The 15,205-nt window shown below is 44.3% G+C and overlaps 1 protein-coding gene across 2 annotated transcripts in view; it reads right to left on the bottom strand.

Annotated features, from left to right (window-relative positions):
* Window positions 1-1,695: 1,695 nt before the first annotated feature.
* The window catches only part of MYOCD (myocardin), a 98,349-nt gene continuing 84,839 nt past the window's right edge, over window positions 1,696-15,205 (bottom strand). For both annotated transcript variants that reach the window (XM_045375327.3, XM_045375326.3), the window contains 5 exons: window positions 14,080-15,009; window positions 10,548-10,691; window positions 8,902-9,030; window positions 6,391-6,448; window positions 1,696-4,010 (listed from right to left, as the gene is read on the bottom strand). In XM_045375327.3, the coding sequence (XP_045231262.2) occupies window positions 3,439-4,010; window positions 6,391-6,448; window positions 8,902-9,030; window positions 10,548-10,691; window positions 14,080-15,009 (1,833 nt within the window). In that variant the 3' untranslated portion in view covers window positions 1,696-3,438. The remainder of the gene's footprint in view (window positions 4,011-6,390; window positions 6,449-8,901; window positions 9,031-10,547; window positions 10,692-14,079; window positions 15,010-15,205) is intronic.

The raw sequence follows: 15,205 nt of genomic DNA, 5'->3' as shown, positions 1-15,205 counted from the left end.
CTCTTCTTTCCTTCCTTCCCTTCTCCTTCCTTCTCTCTTTGCCTCCCTTCCCATCTCCTGTCTTCCCTTCCTTTCTCCCTCCCTCTCCTTCTTCCCTCCGTCCCTCTCTTCCTCCCTCTTTCTCCCTTACAATAGAATATGTGTTGTCTCATTAACGTTGTTAGAAGCAGGGTCACGACTAATAAGCACTGGCTTGCCGCAAGCACTTGCACGAATAAATTTTTTGACTTCTTTAGGTAAGTATGAATCTACTAGACTGCAGCAGATAGCTGCAAATGTCTTCAAGTCTTCATCACCACGGGGGTTCAGAGGTCCTAGGAAAACTGCACATGGTCATCTTCAGGTTCTAAGAGCATTAGGAAACTTGAATGTGACCATCTTCGTAAGTCTCTGTACATCTTTTAGTCGTGCCTGAATTGTCATCACAAAAGACACAACTAAGAGTTTAAAAGAATTTAAAATAAAATTCTCAATGGGAGACATATTCATGGATTATCTGATGTACTGGAAGCAGCCAACTTCATCAATTTTCTCCCAATTATCTCCAGTTTTCTCCCTCAAATTTCATGTCTGAGCTATGCAGAGAGAGGGTGAATGTGGTTTGTGGAGACTGTGGAAGGAGGTTGAGAGCAGTTATCCAGAGATCTGCTCTTTTAACTGTGTTGGTTTGCATTGGGATATAGGAACCATTTTATCTTTTGTCTACCGTCAGGTGTATCGATCAGTCCTGGGTCATAGCCCAAAAGATCCCCATAAAAAAGCACAATCTGGAGAAGTACAGAGGCCTCCTAACTAGGTCTAGTCTCTCAGATAGAAATACCCAAAGGAAAAATATAATTAACACTCAGTCCCAGGTCTCAGAATAGGGGCACTGTGTGAATTTGTTTTCCAAAGGAAGTAAGGGGAAGAAAAAGAACGTACAAACAGCAAAACGTGACACCTGAAAAGTGCACTGACCAGCAAGCTTTGTCAAGACCCCAAGAAAACATCAACAGCTGAGGAATGAACAAATGTGTGGAGTGTATTAATAAGGTTTTCTTCCCCAGTAGCTTCATCTTCGAAGGAAACACTGGCAATTTTTTCTTCTGGATTGTGTTGGTTCTGATGACTGACATAAAAGCAAAATAAAAAATTTACCATGTGGATCTTTTAAAACACAATGCAGATAAAGGAATGTAAAATGATTTTCATGTTCCTTTCATATTCCTCTATAAGAGACTGTGATACCATTTCCAGCTACTAATGGTGAAGCCGTTCTGTCTTTTCACATCCATATTCACTGCCAAGATGAGCTTGTTCACGATAAGCAAGTAGCTGTGAGTCATCGGGTTGGAGTCGTTAGTCATACACAGAGAGACAACGTGTAGTCTGGTTGATTAATCAGAAATTCATAGTGAGAAAGGCCAGGTATCATTCACATCAGATTAAGGGTTAAAGGCTTTTGGTGTAGAACTCAGTAGTGCTGCTTTTGAAGATACATGCACACACAGATATAATATACACATATGTATATATCTATCATACATACATGTGTATTTGTGTGTGTATGTGTATTTGCCCACATCCCACCCCCAGAATAAGATCTGGCAGCTCTCAGAGTAGCAATCACCAAAACCTCTCTGTGTTCACACATTTTTTACAAGTTAACAATGGAATGACTTCTAAATCTTTGGTTTATCAAAAACAGAGCTTCTAAAATCACAACATTTTTGATTATTTTTTCTATAAGTGCACAGTGAACAACATTTTTTTTTTTTTACAAAAGATAAAAACAGTGCCTTAGTGATTTAAATAAAAAAACAAAACAACAGCAATAGCTCCTTTCTACAGCATGCAACAATATAAAATGGTGAACTGGAGCCACAGTGAGCCTTACAGAGACTGTCCTGAAATTTTAGTTTTTTCCAACTCCCAGCCAAAGCCACGAGAGGTAATGAGGAATGCACATTCGACCATTGTCTTTTTCCTTCCATTGTTTTCAATGTGCAATTCTGTTTTCTTTCAAAAACCCAGATCTGAAATTCTCTCCTGTAAATATCATCCGTATTTGTCTTTACAATGTAACGATTTCCAATTTCCCCAGAGCAACACAAACCAATAATTTCTTGAAAACTAAATGAGAATAGAAGGAACGTGGTGACTGATGGACCAAGTCACCAGTTTCTTCCTCAAGAAATTCTTGCGACTTCCTTTTGCGGCAAACTGTGAGTGTGGAGAATGAGTTCTCCAGAAGAACCTGGATTATTACATTTGTCAAAAATGGCTTTCTTAGGAGTATGGCAGCTTGTTAGAGCTGAGAAGTCCTCCCCTCCCGATGTTGGGGCAGAAAAAGAAAGATGGCCAAATGAGGAACAGGAAAGGATTGGTACCTTGAGGGAAAAGTGGAGTGAGAGAAAGATAAACTGATAATAGCAAAACAAAAGGAGAAGTTGGACTCCCATAAGTAATAGTCCTGTTATAGGAACCCAGGGTGTTTATTCCAGGGTATGTGAAATGATGTTATTCTCTAGTCCTGTCTGAATTATCCCTGGTACGGCTTCCTTCCTGTGCCTCGAGATACGTTTCTACCAATGTGGTCATCTCTAGTCTTTGGAACTAAAGGGGGCTGGCGGTGTTGGGGAGCTTGTGGCATCTCCTTCGGGGGAAGAAGGTCTGCATCCTTCAGGGTTCTCATCTAGGACACGTACTTATCAGCAGAGATATGGCGGGAATGATTGGGTCACTGGTTGAAAAAGAAGAAAGTTCTGGGTGGAGTTCTGTGGACTCAGTTCAGGTTAACTGTTATTAGTGACCACACAGAGTCCTGGGTACAGGTTCAGAACCACTCCAGTGGGGCAGTTTTGTGGTAGAGGGGCATTGAGTTGATTTAGCTTTCCTCGAAAAAGATTGGTTTTGTCCCTCTGTCTCAAGAACTTTTGATTTGAAGCTGGGTCTGGCTTCTCTTTTGAAAGATAGTAATGGAGACATTGGGCAACAGCTTCCATCGCAGGTATGTCTTCCATAACCTTGGAGGGCTGGCTTCCCTGTGCTCCCAAAAGACTGTGTTTCCTTTCCACGTTATCTCTAGTGAATTAATGAGAAAAGCTTACAGTGTGAGCTTATGCCCCAAAAATGCCTGAGAAAAATAATGGGCTAGAAAATATACTGGTCTTTGAAAAGGCAGTTAAATATCTTTTTTGGCATCCTTAATCTGAGAAAGCACATTTTTGAATGCACAGTTGAAATCATTAACAGGTACTGAATGTTGGTAAATATTACAGTATATGTATTTCTAAAAATGTCTTCTATTTGTTCTTGTTGATTGGCACAGAAGTCTCCATTGCTTCTCTTTAATTCTCTTCTTCTTCTTCTATTTTTGGACAGTAAAGTACGTATGGCTGTGTGCTTTCCCCCATGGTACTCCTATCGGTCTTCCATAGCGCTGGTGCATCGAGCATTCTACCATTGCTGTAAGTGAAGGTCCATGGAAGAACTCAAATTGAGATCAGTGACATCCAGGAAATCGATGTTGAAGATGCTGGGACTGCTGGTGGTGAGGGCGCTAAAGCCTGGTGTGGAACTTGGCGGAGTGAGGTCCAGCCACTCCATGGTTTCCCAAGGAGATTCAGTGAAGCTTAACTGCAGCCCACTGCTGTCCACGGAAGAGGGTGAAAACTGTGTCTGCATCGGAGAGAGGGGGCCTGGCAAGATCTCATGTGCATTGAAGAGGTCTTCTGCAGCCTTCCCAGAGAATCCATCCATTATCCCATCAAAATGAGGTTCTTCGCTCCCAATTTTTAGGAGGGTGACATCACTCACCTTTCCTAGGGGGCTCTGGGAATTTAATAAGACTTCAAGATGCTCATCACTGTCGGTGGCATAGGGATCAAAGGGGATCTGGTTGCCTGAAGAGGCTTGTTCAAAGGAAGCCGAGGGCTTGGGGAGGACAGCAGTTGGACTTCGGGAAGATCTGGGTATCTTTGGGACTTTTTGAAGACATGAGTGATCCTCTCTAGCGTCTGCTGGCATTTCTGTGGGCAATACACGATGTGACTTGTTAAATCACTTCAAATTGAGCATGCCACGCAATATGAGTGAGTTACACTTAGATACAGAAGACGGCCATGCTTCCCTGGTCACCGCTCACCACCCAATCTCATCTCTAAGCTGCTCTGTCAATCTCCAATTCATCGTCCCTCTGGTTTTTCCCAAACCCTTTCCTCTTGGGAATTCCACTCTGTGATTCTGAAACTCTCTTCCCCGAAGGTTCCTGTGCCTACTCCTCTGACCCCTGGTAGTCCCTTGAGGACACTGAGTCCATCCCGACACCCTCAGTGAGGGCCTGAAGATGAGGGACCAGGTGCCACGCCATTGCCACTTTCTGATTGCTACTCCACTTCCTTCTGATGACAACTCAGCAGTTTTGGGTTTTGAGGGTGACACCAATGCCTCACCCCTAGCCTCCTGGTCACTCCTCCTCATTCACTGAAAACTCTACTTCCTACTCCATTGCCTTTTCCCCACTTCAGCCCTTCTCATTCTGTAACCTGAGCATCCTTGGAAATCACAGCATTCATGGTGGCCTCTCAGCTCCCGACTTGCTCCTCAACTCCAGTGATTCCCTCTTTCCCACCCTGTCAGACACACCTTGGATTGTGTCATCTCCAAATACTGCATCCCTCTGAAAGCTCACTTTCAAGCTATATTTTCTACTCTCTGTCCATCCTCTCCCAACCCTCCAAGTCACTTATTAAGTACCTCGTAACAATAATTTCCCGACCATTTACAGTCACGCCAATCCATAGACTCTACTACGTTATCACTGTCCACCAGTCCCTCTGGTCTTCACTTCTTTCCTTGTCCAGCCTGTAGTTTTGGCAGAACCCCACCCCTGGAAGAACCTGATCGTCTGCCTTCGCTGAGCATGCTCTGGATCAGCAGAACGTTGCAAGAGAAAAATTAAACAACTAAGCTGACTTAGTTTCACTTTAGATTTCTGATGTCAGACCTACCGCTGGCATTTAAGACTGCAAAACAACCCTGCTGGGTTTCTCCAGAAAACTCAATTCATTCATGATTAAGTCATAACTGCTCTTCTTCCTCTGAATCTTCCACACTCCCCTTCTGCATCCTCATGCGTTTCTGGCCTTGCCACATATTTCATTAAAGATATACAAGGGCAGGCTGGGTGCGGTGGCTCACGCCTGTAATCCCAGCACTTTGGGAGGCCGAGGTGGGCGGATCATGAGGTCAGGGGATCGAGACCATCCTGGCCAACATGGTGAAACCCCGTCTCTAATAAATATACAAAAAATTAGCTGGGCGTGGTGGCGCACGCCTGTAGTCTCAGGTACTTGGGAGGCTGAGGCAGGAGAATTGCTTGATCCCGGGAGGCGGAGGTCTCAGTGAGCCGAGATTGTGCCACTGCACTTCAGCCTGGTGACATAGTGAGACTCCGTCTCAAAAAATATATATACAGATAGATATGTGTGTGTGTGTGTGTGTGTGTGTGTGTGTGTGTGTGTGTATAAATACAGGCATCTGATATGAACTTTTCTCATTTTTCCATCACAGAACTCATATACACACATATGTTTGTACCCATCTCTTTCTTCTTCCCTCTTGTTACAGTGGAGGAAAGGTCTGTTCACTTGCTTGTTATCTGTCTCCCTTACCAGACTGTAAACTCCATAGAAATCAGGACTTCATCTGATGCAGCACTGAGACTAGCACAATGCCGGGCTACCCCTTCTCTGAGCCCTTTGCTACCTCTGTCTCTGAAATTTTAAATGTTTTTGGCACAAGGGTTCCTCCAAGTTCTTTTCTTTTTTTCTATACATCCTCCTCAGGTCATCTTATTTATTTGTGTGGTTTGAAATTCTAGGTACACACTCTGTAATTTTTTAAGTAAATAAATGAACAAATTAAAAGATGACAAAAAGCACATGTTGATTATGTTTTATTGCTAGCATGAATAACATTTAAGCCTGAATGAACCATCCAGTGGAAGGTTACTAATTGAATTTCACTTTGAGTAGGTGGTACAAAACGTTCATTATCTGCTTTTTTCTTTTCTCATAATTGAGAAGGCAGGCACATTGAGATTAGAACATAGAAAGAAGTAGTGCAGCAAGAAAACACTTAAGGAAACAAGGATTAAGCTGAAACACGAAAACTATTAAAAGGATTCTGAAAAATGTTCCTAGGACAAAGGCAGTGAGGAATCATCCACTATGCTTTCTTTTACCAGCTCTAAAAATGTGCGAGAAGCTCAAAGGAAATGACTCTCCCTGAGGACTGCCTGGTACATCCGACTCACAGTGTGCATCTGATCTTGCTACCGAGAGTTCATTCCTTAAGAGTTCACGCGGGCTCAGAATGTCCTAATGGACAGGACACAGGCAGTCTTACCTCCACTTTCAATAAGCACGTCCAGGAGTTCATCCATCTGCTGACTCCGGGTCATTTGCTATTACAGATTAACCAAAGGAGGACAGATAATTTAGAAGGTGGTTATCTCCGTAGGAAATCATTAGAAGCAGCACTGCAGGATTTTGAACTAGGTTTCGTTAAGGTGTTGTTTTTTTTTTTTTTTCTAATTGTGGTAAAATACACATAACTTTAAATTTACTATCAACCATTTTTAAGTGTACAGTTAAGGGGCATTAGGTACATTCACACTGTTGTGTGACCATCGCCACCATCTGTCTTCAGAATTCTTTTCATCCTGCAAGATTAAAACTGTGTACCCATTAAACCAGAATTTCCCACACCCCATCCTTTAGCCCCTGGCGACCACCATTTTCCTTTCTGCCTTTACGAATTTGACTATTCTAAGTCCCTCCTGTGAGTGAACCAGACAGCATTTGTTCTTTTGCAACTAGCTTATTTCCCTAAGTGTAATGTCCTCAAGGTTGATCTATGTTGTGACATGTGTCAGAATTTCTGTTTTTTAAAGACTGAATAAAATTCCATTGTATAGATATAACGCGTGTTGTTTATCCATTCATTTGTCAATGGACATGTGGGTTGTGTGTACCTTTGGGCTACGATGTATCATGCTGCTATGAACATGGGTGTATTGCTTAATGGTTTTTTAACCACATTTGATTAAGCTTCAGTATTAATTTTAGGCAGATAAACTGCTGAATGAAACAGTCTACTACAACAGGAGAAAGGAAAAAGAAGGCACAATGCTTCCCAGCACAGAGTACTTTAGAGTCAGTTCTATCGTTTGAGAGGTTTTCATCCCAGGAGCAGGACATCTTAGTATATAGAAAATGTCTTTTTAGGCTCTTACTTTGAAGTGACCTGAATCTACCTCTTGCTTGGTTTCTGCAATGTGGTCCAAGAACTTGGCTCATATTTTGTTGGTTCCTCATTGCAGTAGCTTGAGGAAGCTGTAGACACTTGTAGGGTATGTCCCCTCCTCTCTGGCTCATCTCAGTAGAGTCTTATTTCTGGACGTCCACTTTGCCTGGCTCTCTTCTTTTGAAACTGAAGAATCAGCTGACGTTTACGGAAACCAGGGGAGAGGAATGGGGAGAACAAAGGCATATATCCATCTCACTACTCGGAGAGCCCAGACTCAATAAACGCAGGTATCAGTAATCAATATGGATGGGAGCACTGACCAAAAAATGAGTCATTTACCAGTTCAGAAGGTACCAGAAGCCTAAGTGTCTGGCAGGTAATTGAAATGAACTGAATATAGAATAAGAAAAAGAGGCAGAGAGCAGAGCACAGCTGTGGCTCAAAGTAGCAGGAGAACCTTGCTTTCGGCAATTGTCTCGCAGCAATGTGGCTCCTGGGTTGCCAGATCCTCTAACTTTTTAGAAATGAGAAAGCCCACTTTGCATACCATCTCCTGTTATTTAAAATATTCTTTAAGCCAAACAAAACTTAACTGCAGGCTGAGTTTGATCTGTGGGATATCTGTATACAGCAACTGATGTAAATGCTCTTCTCTGGGTTAAGCACATATGAAGGGCTATCAAATACCTTATCCAAGCTCAGACTATTTGAAATAGGGGATCATTAATTGTTTTCTGTTTTTCTTTTCTTTCTTTTTTTTTTTTTTGAGACAGGGTTTTGCTCTTGTCACCCGGGCTGGAGTACAATGCTGCGAACTCAGCTCACTGCAACCTCCGCCTCCCCGGTTCAAGCAATTCTCCTGCCTCAGCCTCCCGAGTAGCTGGGATTACAGGCACGCGCCACCACACCCAGCTAATTTTTGTATTTTTAGTAGAGAGGGGGTCTCACCATGTTGGCCAGGCTGGTCTCAAACTCCTGGCCTCAGGTGATCCACCCGCCTTGGCCTCCCAAAGTGCTGGGATTACAGGTGTGAGCCACCAGACCCAGCCTTGTTTTTTCTGTTTCCTACTTTTTAATTTGGAGGCTTTCCAAATACAAACGAAAGCAGAGGATACAGTGAACGTCCTTGCGTTTATTATCCAGCTTCAACACCCATCAGTGTTTTGGCAGGGTCACTGAATTTTAAAGCCAGGGAGGACCTTAGGAAGTATCATTACCCTGACAATCACTGTCATCTATTTGAGAAGCTATTATGTACCTGATCAAAGTGGTAAGTGTTAGGTTATCTAGAATCCTTACCAAGCAAATATCCCTATTTTGTGTAAGAGAGCTGAAGTGTTCACCTGAGCGACAGTGGCAGCTGGCAGATGGCAGAGCTGGTACCAAAGCCAGACAGGTGATCCTCTCTTCTGTCCCTGCCTCACACAGCTACACACGCAACACTGTTTTCCAATTACTGTCCACATAATTTGCTCATTCTGGTGGCGTGGCACATGACACACTCAGTATCAGAATTTACAAACTGCGTGAAGTTTAATCGTATAAAACAATGTCTGTTCATTGAGTCAGTCTATTTATTCTTCCATAAAGAACAAATCACATGGTTACCTGCTTTACGGCATCTTCATAGGATGGAGGCTGTGTTACCTCTGAAATTGCTGAACTTGACTTAGAAAAAGTTGGGGATGGAATGGAAAACTTTGGCCCCACCTTATCAGAAGAGTGTAAACCAGCCATCTGCATGGGTAAAACATGGAGAAAGGCATTGAATTCATGGGTCTGACATGATACTGTTTCTGTTCTAGAAACAACAGGCTAAATTTTGGAAAAATTGATCTAAGAGGAAAAGAAAAGGTCCAGGACTTAGAAAACAACTCCCATATATTAACAATAGTGAATGCTACCGTGGGTTTATTGGTGGTGGCATCTTAGAATGGGAACTTTGCAGATCTATTTTCCCCCTTAAGGTGCACCCTCTTCTTTTAGGGGAAAATAAGTAAGAGTCCAGTTCAATACGAAAAACATCAGGCCGGGTGCGGTGGCTCATGGCTGTAATCCTAGCACTTTGGGAGGCCGAGGTGGGCAGATCACCTGAGGTCAGGAGTTCGAGACCAGCCTGGCCAACATGGTGAAACCCCGTCTCACTAAAAATAAAAAAAAATCAGCCAGGCATGGTGGCGCACCTGTAGTCCCAGCTACTCGGGAAGCTGAGGCAGGAGAATCGCTTGAACCTGGGAGGTGGAGGTTGCAGTGAGCCGAGATCGCACCACTGCACTCCAGTCTGGGTGACAGAGTGAGACCGTGTCTCAAAAAAAAAAAAAAAAAAATTCAACCCAGGAATTTTCAGAGTAATCTATCCCACAGGTCATTTATTCCAAACGGGTTATTTTGCAGAGAGCTGGAGGCATTGCTGAGGTCTCTTTATGAACCAGCTTTGTTTATTGTGAGTGTGTTCTCCTGTGGAGTGCCTGGCCCACGTCAGGGTCTCTGTCCCTTCCCTGACTTGTGGTATGTGGCACTTTTATGTCATGCTTATGTTGTTTGTCTCCTTTCTGCCACCTCTTCTTTGCCCCTTGAGACTCTCCATACCCTGAATCCTTCATACCCTGGACTTCTTCCACCAGCTGAAAGGTGACGTCTCTTCCTTTTCCATAAAGATATTGCACTGTGACCCCTGCTTTGCACATCTCTCCAATCCTGTCCAGGGATCTGTGTCCCTCTCTCTTCCTCCAACATGTTTCCCACACACCCTGATCCCAATCTTTAACTTCACAGAAATGGGTTAATTGTTCACGTTGTTTTGCAAACAGATTATGGCCATTTTAGTCATCACGATTTCTGTCTGGGATGACCCCAGGAAATGACTCCCTGGGAAAACTTCTAACTCATATTTGTACATCCTTTTACACACACTTGGAGTGGATTTGTTTCTCTCTAAAACGAAATTTACTTCTGCCTTTAAAGGGAACTTCATTATTGCTCACGTTGGAGGACCTTTCCAGCCCTTTATAATCAATCTGTCCCTCCCTCCCACCAGCATTTAATGTTGTAAGCATAGATCAGTCATTATTAACCTATATTGTTCTTTATTTTTTTATTTTATTTATTTATTTTTTGAGACGGAGTCTCGCTCTGTCGCCCGGGCTGGAGCGCAGTGGTGCGATCTCGGCTCATTGCAGCCTCTGCCTCCCGGGTTACAGAAGAGAGAAGAGGCAAAGTGAATCCCATGTTGAAGCCTTTTTTCAGGTGCCTACCTTTTGCTGTACACATGGGCTTTTGGGACAAGGGTTGCCCCCAGCACCGTGACTGCTGTCTGCTTGGGCTCCAGAGAAGGGTGGGTGGAGGCTGGAAGAACGGGGAGAGAAGCTTGGAGGATGGCCATCGTGAGCTCCTGAGTTCTGTAAAGGAAGAAGTGACAAATTACATGGCCAGCAGCAGCTTACTTGAGTGTGACCTTGGCTGACAATTCTGGTTCCTGCCCTGTGTCCCCTGGTGTCATTTTTACAAACCTTCCTAAATTCCATTACCAGATGAACTTGCCTAAAATCTGGCTTTTTAGACGTCATCTACTGCTCAAAAACTTTCAGTGGCTCCAGATATCCACATCGTAGGATTTCCACTTTCAACCCAGATGGGTGTTCAAGACTCTACAGTTTGGTGCTATTTACTTCTGCAAGCTTAAGTTCTACTATTCCCACCACGGACCTCGAGCAGCATGCCCCGTACATTCCATCTCCCTACCTTGTCCCTTTCCTGGCCCTCTACTTTTTAACATGACACTTCCTGTCAAGTCCAAGCCCTTCACAGAAGCTTCCCGGACCTTTCCAGCCCTTTATAATCAATCTGTCCCTCCCTCCCACAAGCATTTAATGTTGTAAGCATAGATCAGTCATTGTTAACCTATATTGTTCTTTATTTTTTTATTTTATTCTTTTTTTTTTTTAGATGGAGTCTCACTCTGTCGCCTGGGCTGGAGTGCAGTGATGCGATCTCAGCTCACTGCAACCTCTGCCTCCCGGGTTCAAGATATTCTCCTGCCTCAGCCTCCTGAGTAGCTGGGACTACAGGCGCGTGCCACCACGCCCAATTTTTGTACTTTTAGTAGAGATGGGGTTTCACGATATCGGTCATATTGGCCAGGCTGGTCTCTATCTCCTGACCTCATGATCCACCCGCCTCAGCCTCCCAAAGTGCTGGGATTGCAGGCATGAACCACCGCGCCTGACCTAATTTTTGTATTTTTAGTAGAGATGAGGTTTCAACATATTGGCCAGGCTGGTCTTGAACTCCTGACCTTGTGATCCACCTGCTCGGCCTCCCAAAGTGCTGGGATTACAGGCATGAGCCACTGCACCTGGCCTAATTTTTGTATTTTTAGTAGAGATGGGATGTCACTGTGTTGGCCAGGCTGGTCTTGAACTCTTGACCTTGTGATCCGCCCACCTTGGCCTCCCAAAGTGCTAGGGTTACAGGTGTGAGCCACCGCACCCGGCCTGTTCTTTATTGTTTTATCATGAAATTTTTAATGTCTTCAAAGAGTCTTTGTGAATCATAAATCACTGTACAATGTTAGCAGCAATATCATCAGTACTGAAAAGTTTGGTCCAGAGCTACGTCTCAAGAGCTATTTTTACCTTTCTTTCCCAGGACACTACACACTCAATACTTGTTTGTTAATTATGCCAATAATTTATTTAGGTCCTAATTTCTCCCAGAGCGTCCCTCAGGGGTAGACATCATTCATTGGAATGTATGGTTCCTGTAGGTTTGTAAAAATTAATTCCCATTAGCTTTTGCTACCCTTCACACTCTTGGGGTGGAGATATTCCACTTGAATAAGGCATGCACTTAGAATTAACAGATCTTGGGTTCCTGTGATCCTAGGTAACTAATTTAAGCTCTTTGAGCCTCATTTTCTTCAATGACAAATAAAGAAGAATACATTGGAGCTCATAGGTTTCTTGTGACAATAACTGAGATTACTCATAGACGTGTCTCTTAATGCTTGGCACTTAGCAGGTATTCAATTAATGTGAGTTTTCTTCCGATTCCTTTTCTAATAATGTTGATTTCAGAACCTTCTGATAATGTAACCTTTCTCAACTTGACTTATATAGGCTTTCCTAGTAATTCCTCAGCTCATGAGCATAAAAGTCATTGTCAGTCACTTTTGCCTAGTCTTTGAATTAGTGAGTCTCCTAAGCCATCTCCTATGACCACTCCCATTCTAGTCCAGCCACTGGCCCTCTTTCTGATCCTTGAACAGTCCCTACAAGCTCCAACTTCAGGGCCTCTGCATGTGCTATTTCTCCTTTGCCTTCAATGCCTTCACCCCAAATATCCACAACATTTTCTTTTTACTGCTTTCAAGGTTTTGCTAAATGTCCCTGGTCCTTCTAATTAAAGTTGTAAATTTCCAGCTGGGCGTGGTGGCTCACGCCTGTAATCCCAGCACTTTGGGAGGCCAAGGCGGGCAGATCATGAGGTCAGGAGTTTGAGACCAGCCTGGCCAGTATGGTGAGACTCTGTCTCTACTAAAAATACAAAAATTAGCCAGGCGTGGTGGCATGCGCCTGTAGTCCCAGCTACTTAGGAGGCTGAGGCAGAAGAATCGCTTGAACCCAGGAGGCGGAGGTTGCAGTGAGCCAAGATCATGCCACTGCACTCCAGCCTGGGTGATAGAGTGAGACTCCATCTCAAGAAAAAAGTAGCAAACTTCCAAATTACACACACACACCCCCTTTTGCTTTTTCTCCAAAAAGATGTATCATCTTCTAATATAGTACATAATTTACTTTGAAATTGTTTCATTTGCTTTTAAACTGTCTCTGTTCCCATGAGAATAGAAATTTTTGTTTGACTAGCTCGGCACTAATTCCCAGAGATGAGAACAGGGCCTGGCACATAGTAGGTGCTCAGTAAATGTTTGCACTATGCAGACCATTACATGAAGAGTAAGATCTGATGATTTCCCCTTTAAACGTTTGAGGCATTGGTTTGGCCTATGATAAGGTTGGATACCAAGGAATCCTGGGAATCCTGAGAGCAGTGGTCAGCAAACTGCAGCCCACAAGCCAAGTCTTGCTCACTGACTATTTTTTTAAATAAAGTTTTATTAGGACATAGCCATGTGCATTTGCTTACATGATGTCTGTGGCTGTTTTTGTGATACAAAGGCAAAATTGGGTAGGGATGACACAGACAGTGTGACCTGCAAAGCAAAAAATATTTATCATCTGGCCCTTTACAGAGCAAGTTTGCCAACCCCTGCCTTAGAGGATGAGTGAGTTTGGTCTACCATGGAGATTCAAAGATTGTAGTGTCTGGGAGATGCTGGTATGCTTTTGGTAAACCCTTCACATTGAAAGTTCTGACATTAGCTCTTTAGCAGTTGAAAATTTGTAACCCGGCCGGGCGCGGTGGCTCACGCCTGTAATCCTAGCACTTTGGGAGGCCGAGGTGGGCGGATCACAAGGTCAGGAGATCGAGACCATCCTGGCTAACACGGTGAAACCCCGTCTCTACTAAACATACAAAAAAAATTAGCCGGGTGAGGTGGTGGGCGCCTGTAGTCCCAGCTACTCGGGAGGCTGAGAGGCAGGAGAATGGCATGAACCCGGGAAGCGGAGCTTGCAGTGAGCCAAGATTGCGCCACTGCACTCCAGCCTGGGCGACAAAGCGAGATTCCGCCTCAAAAAAAATAAAATAAAATAAAATAAAGAAAGAAAATTTGTAACCCACTTCCAGAAAGAGGTGTGCACCAGGCATGGTGCAAGGTGCTCTTACCTGTGCAGTGCACACCTGGCTGCTGATGGGCGAGGAGACCCTGTGTCCTTCTCCCTGGGCCCCGGAGGATGAGGGCAGAAAGTGCGGGTTGTTGGGTGATGGGGGCAAACTGATGTGCTGTGGGCTTTTCACGACCCCAAGCGGTGAATGCTGAGGGGAACACTGGGGGCTGAGAAATGTGGAAGAAAGTACATTGGTTTGATCTGAGGACTCCACACAATGAGCATTTCCAAGAGGCTGGAGTTGAGCCGCTTCACAGGCCGGCGCGTGACACTCTGAGCTGCCGCTTTGTCTTTTCACAGGTACTTGGGATGCAAAAGGACAGCTGGAGACGGCCTCTTCCTGCTTGATGGAGGCAGCCAGGAAAGGCAGCGGCTTCTTCTCTGAACAGTTATTCCTTTTCTGCTTCTGAAGCTGCATCCTCAGCTCCTCCACCTGCCTCTGCTCTTGCTGGAGTTTCCAGGTGAGTTCATTGATGACCTTCTGCTTCTCCACCAGCATCTTGTCCTTCTCGGAGTCCAGCCCATCCAGCTCAGAAGGAACAGAGCCCCCATTCAGGCTGCTCATGAGACTTTCCTCCGTGCACACGTGGACCGGGGACGGGTGCAGGCCGAAGGAGGGGGAAGTATCATTGAAGGTGTCCGGCAGGGACCCGGCGACCGACAGGTCAGAGGAGGCTGGGGAGATCGGGGGGCTGGAGCTGGTGCTGCCAAAGTGGTAGAAACCATTGGAGAGGGTGCTGGTGGAAGAAGTCTGGTAATTGGGCAGCGTGTTGGGTGTGACAGGAAAAGTGACAGTCGTTATATCCCCAAAGTTCGGCCCTGGGTTGCCAGAGCAGTCCTGGAAGGGTCGAAGCCGGTCCATGAGGGCCGTTTTGGTGCCTGACACAGGCAGGCCCCGAATTCGAAGCTGTTGTCTTAATTCAGAGACCTAAAGAAATCAGAATGTGGTCAGTGTGCTGTTTAACGACAATATTTTTAAAAGTGTATTCGTTATAAAATTAGCTTCAAAACATCACAAATGGAATTCTACAATACCCACTGTTTTTTATACTTCTTTCCAATTTCCTCTCCTACCCCTGATATAAACCAGTTTTGCACAATTTTAACAATTACTTTTAACTTTA

This window comes from Macaca fascicularis, chromosome 16 (assembly GCF_037993035.2).
Source record: "Macaca fascicularis isolate 582-1 chromosome 16, T2T-MFA8v1.1".
Lineage (NCBI taxonomy): Eukaryota > Metazoa > Chordata > Mammalia > Primates > Cercopithecidae > Macaca > Macaca fascicularis.
This window is presented reverse-complemented; position numbering and strand designations above follow the sequence as displayed.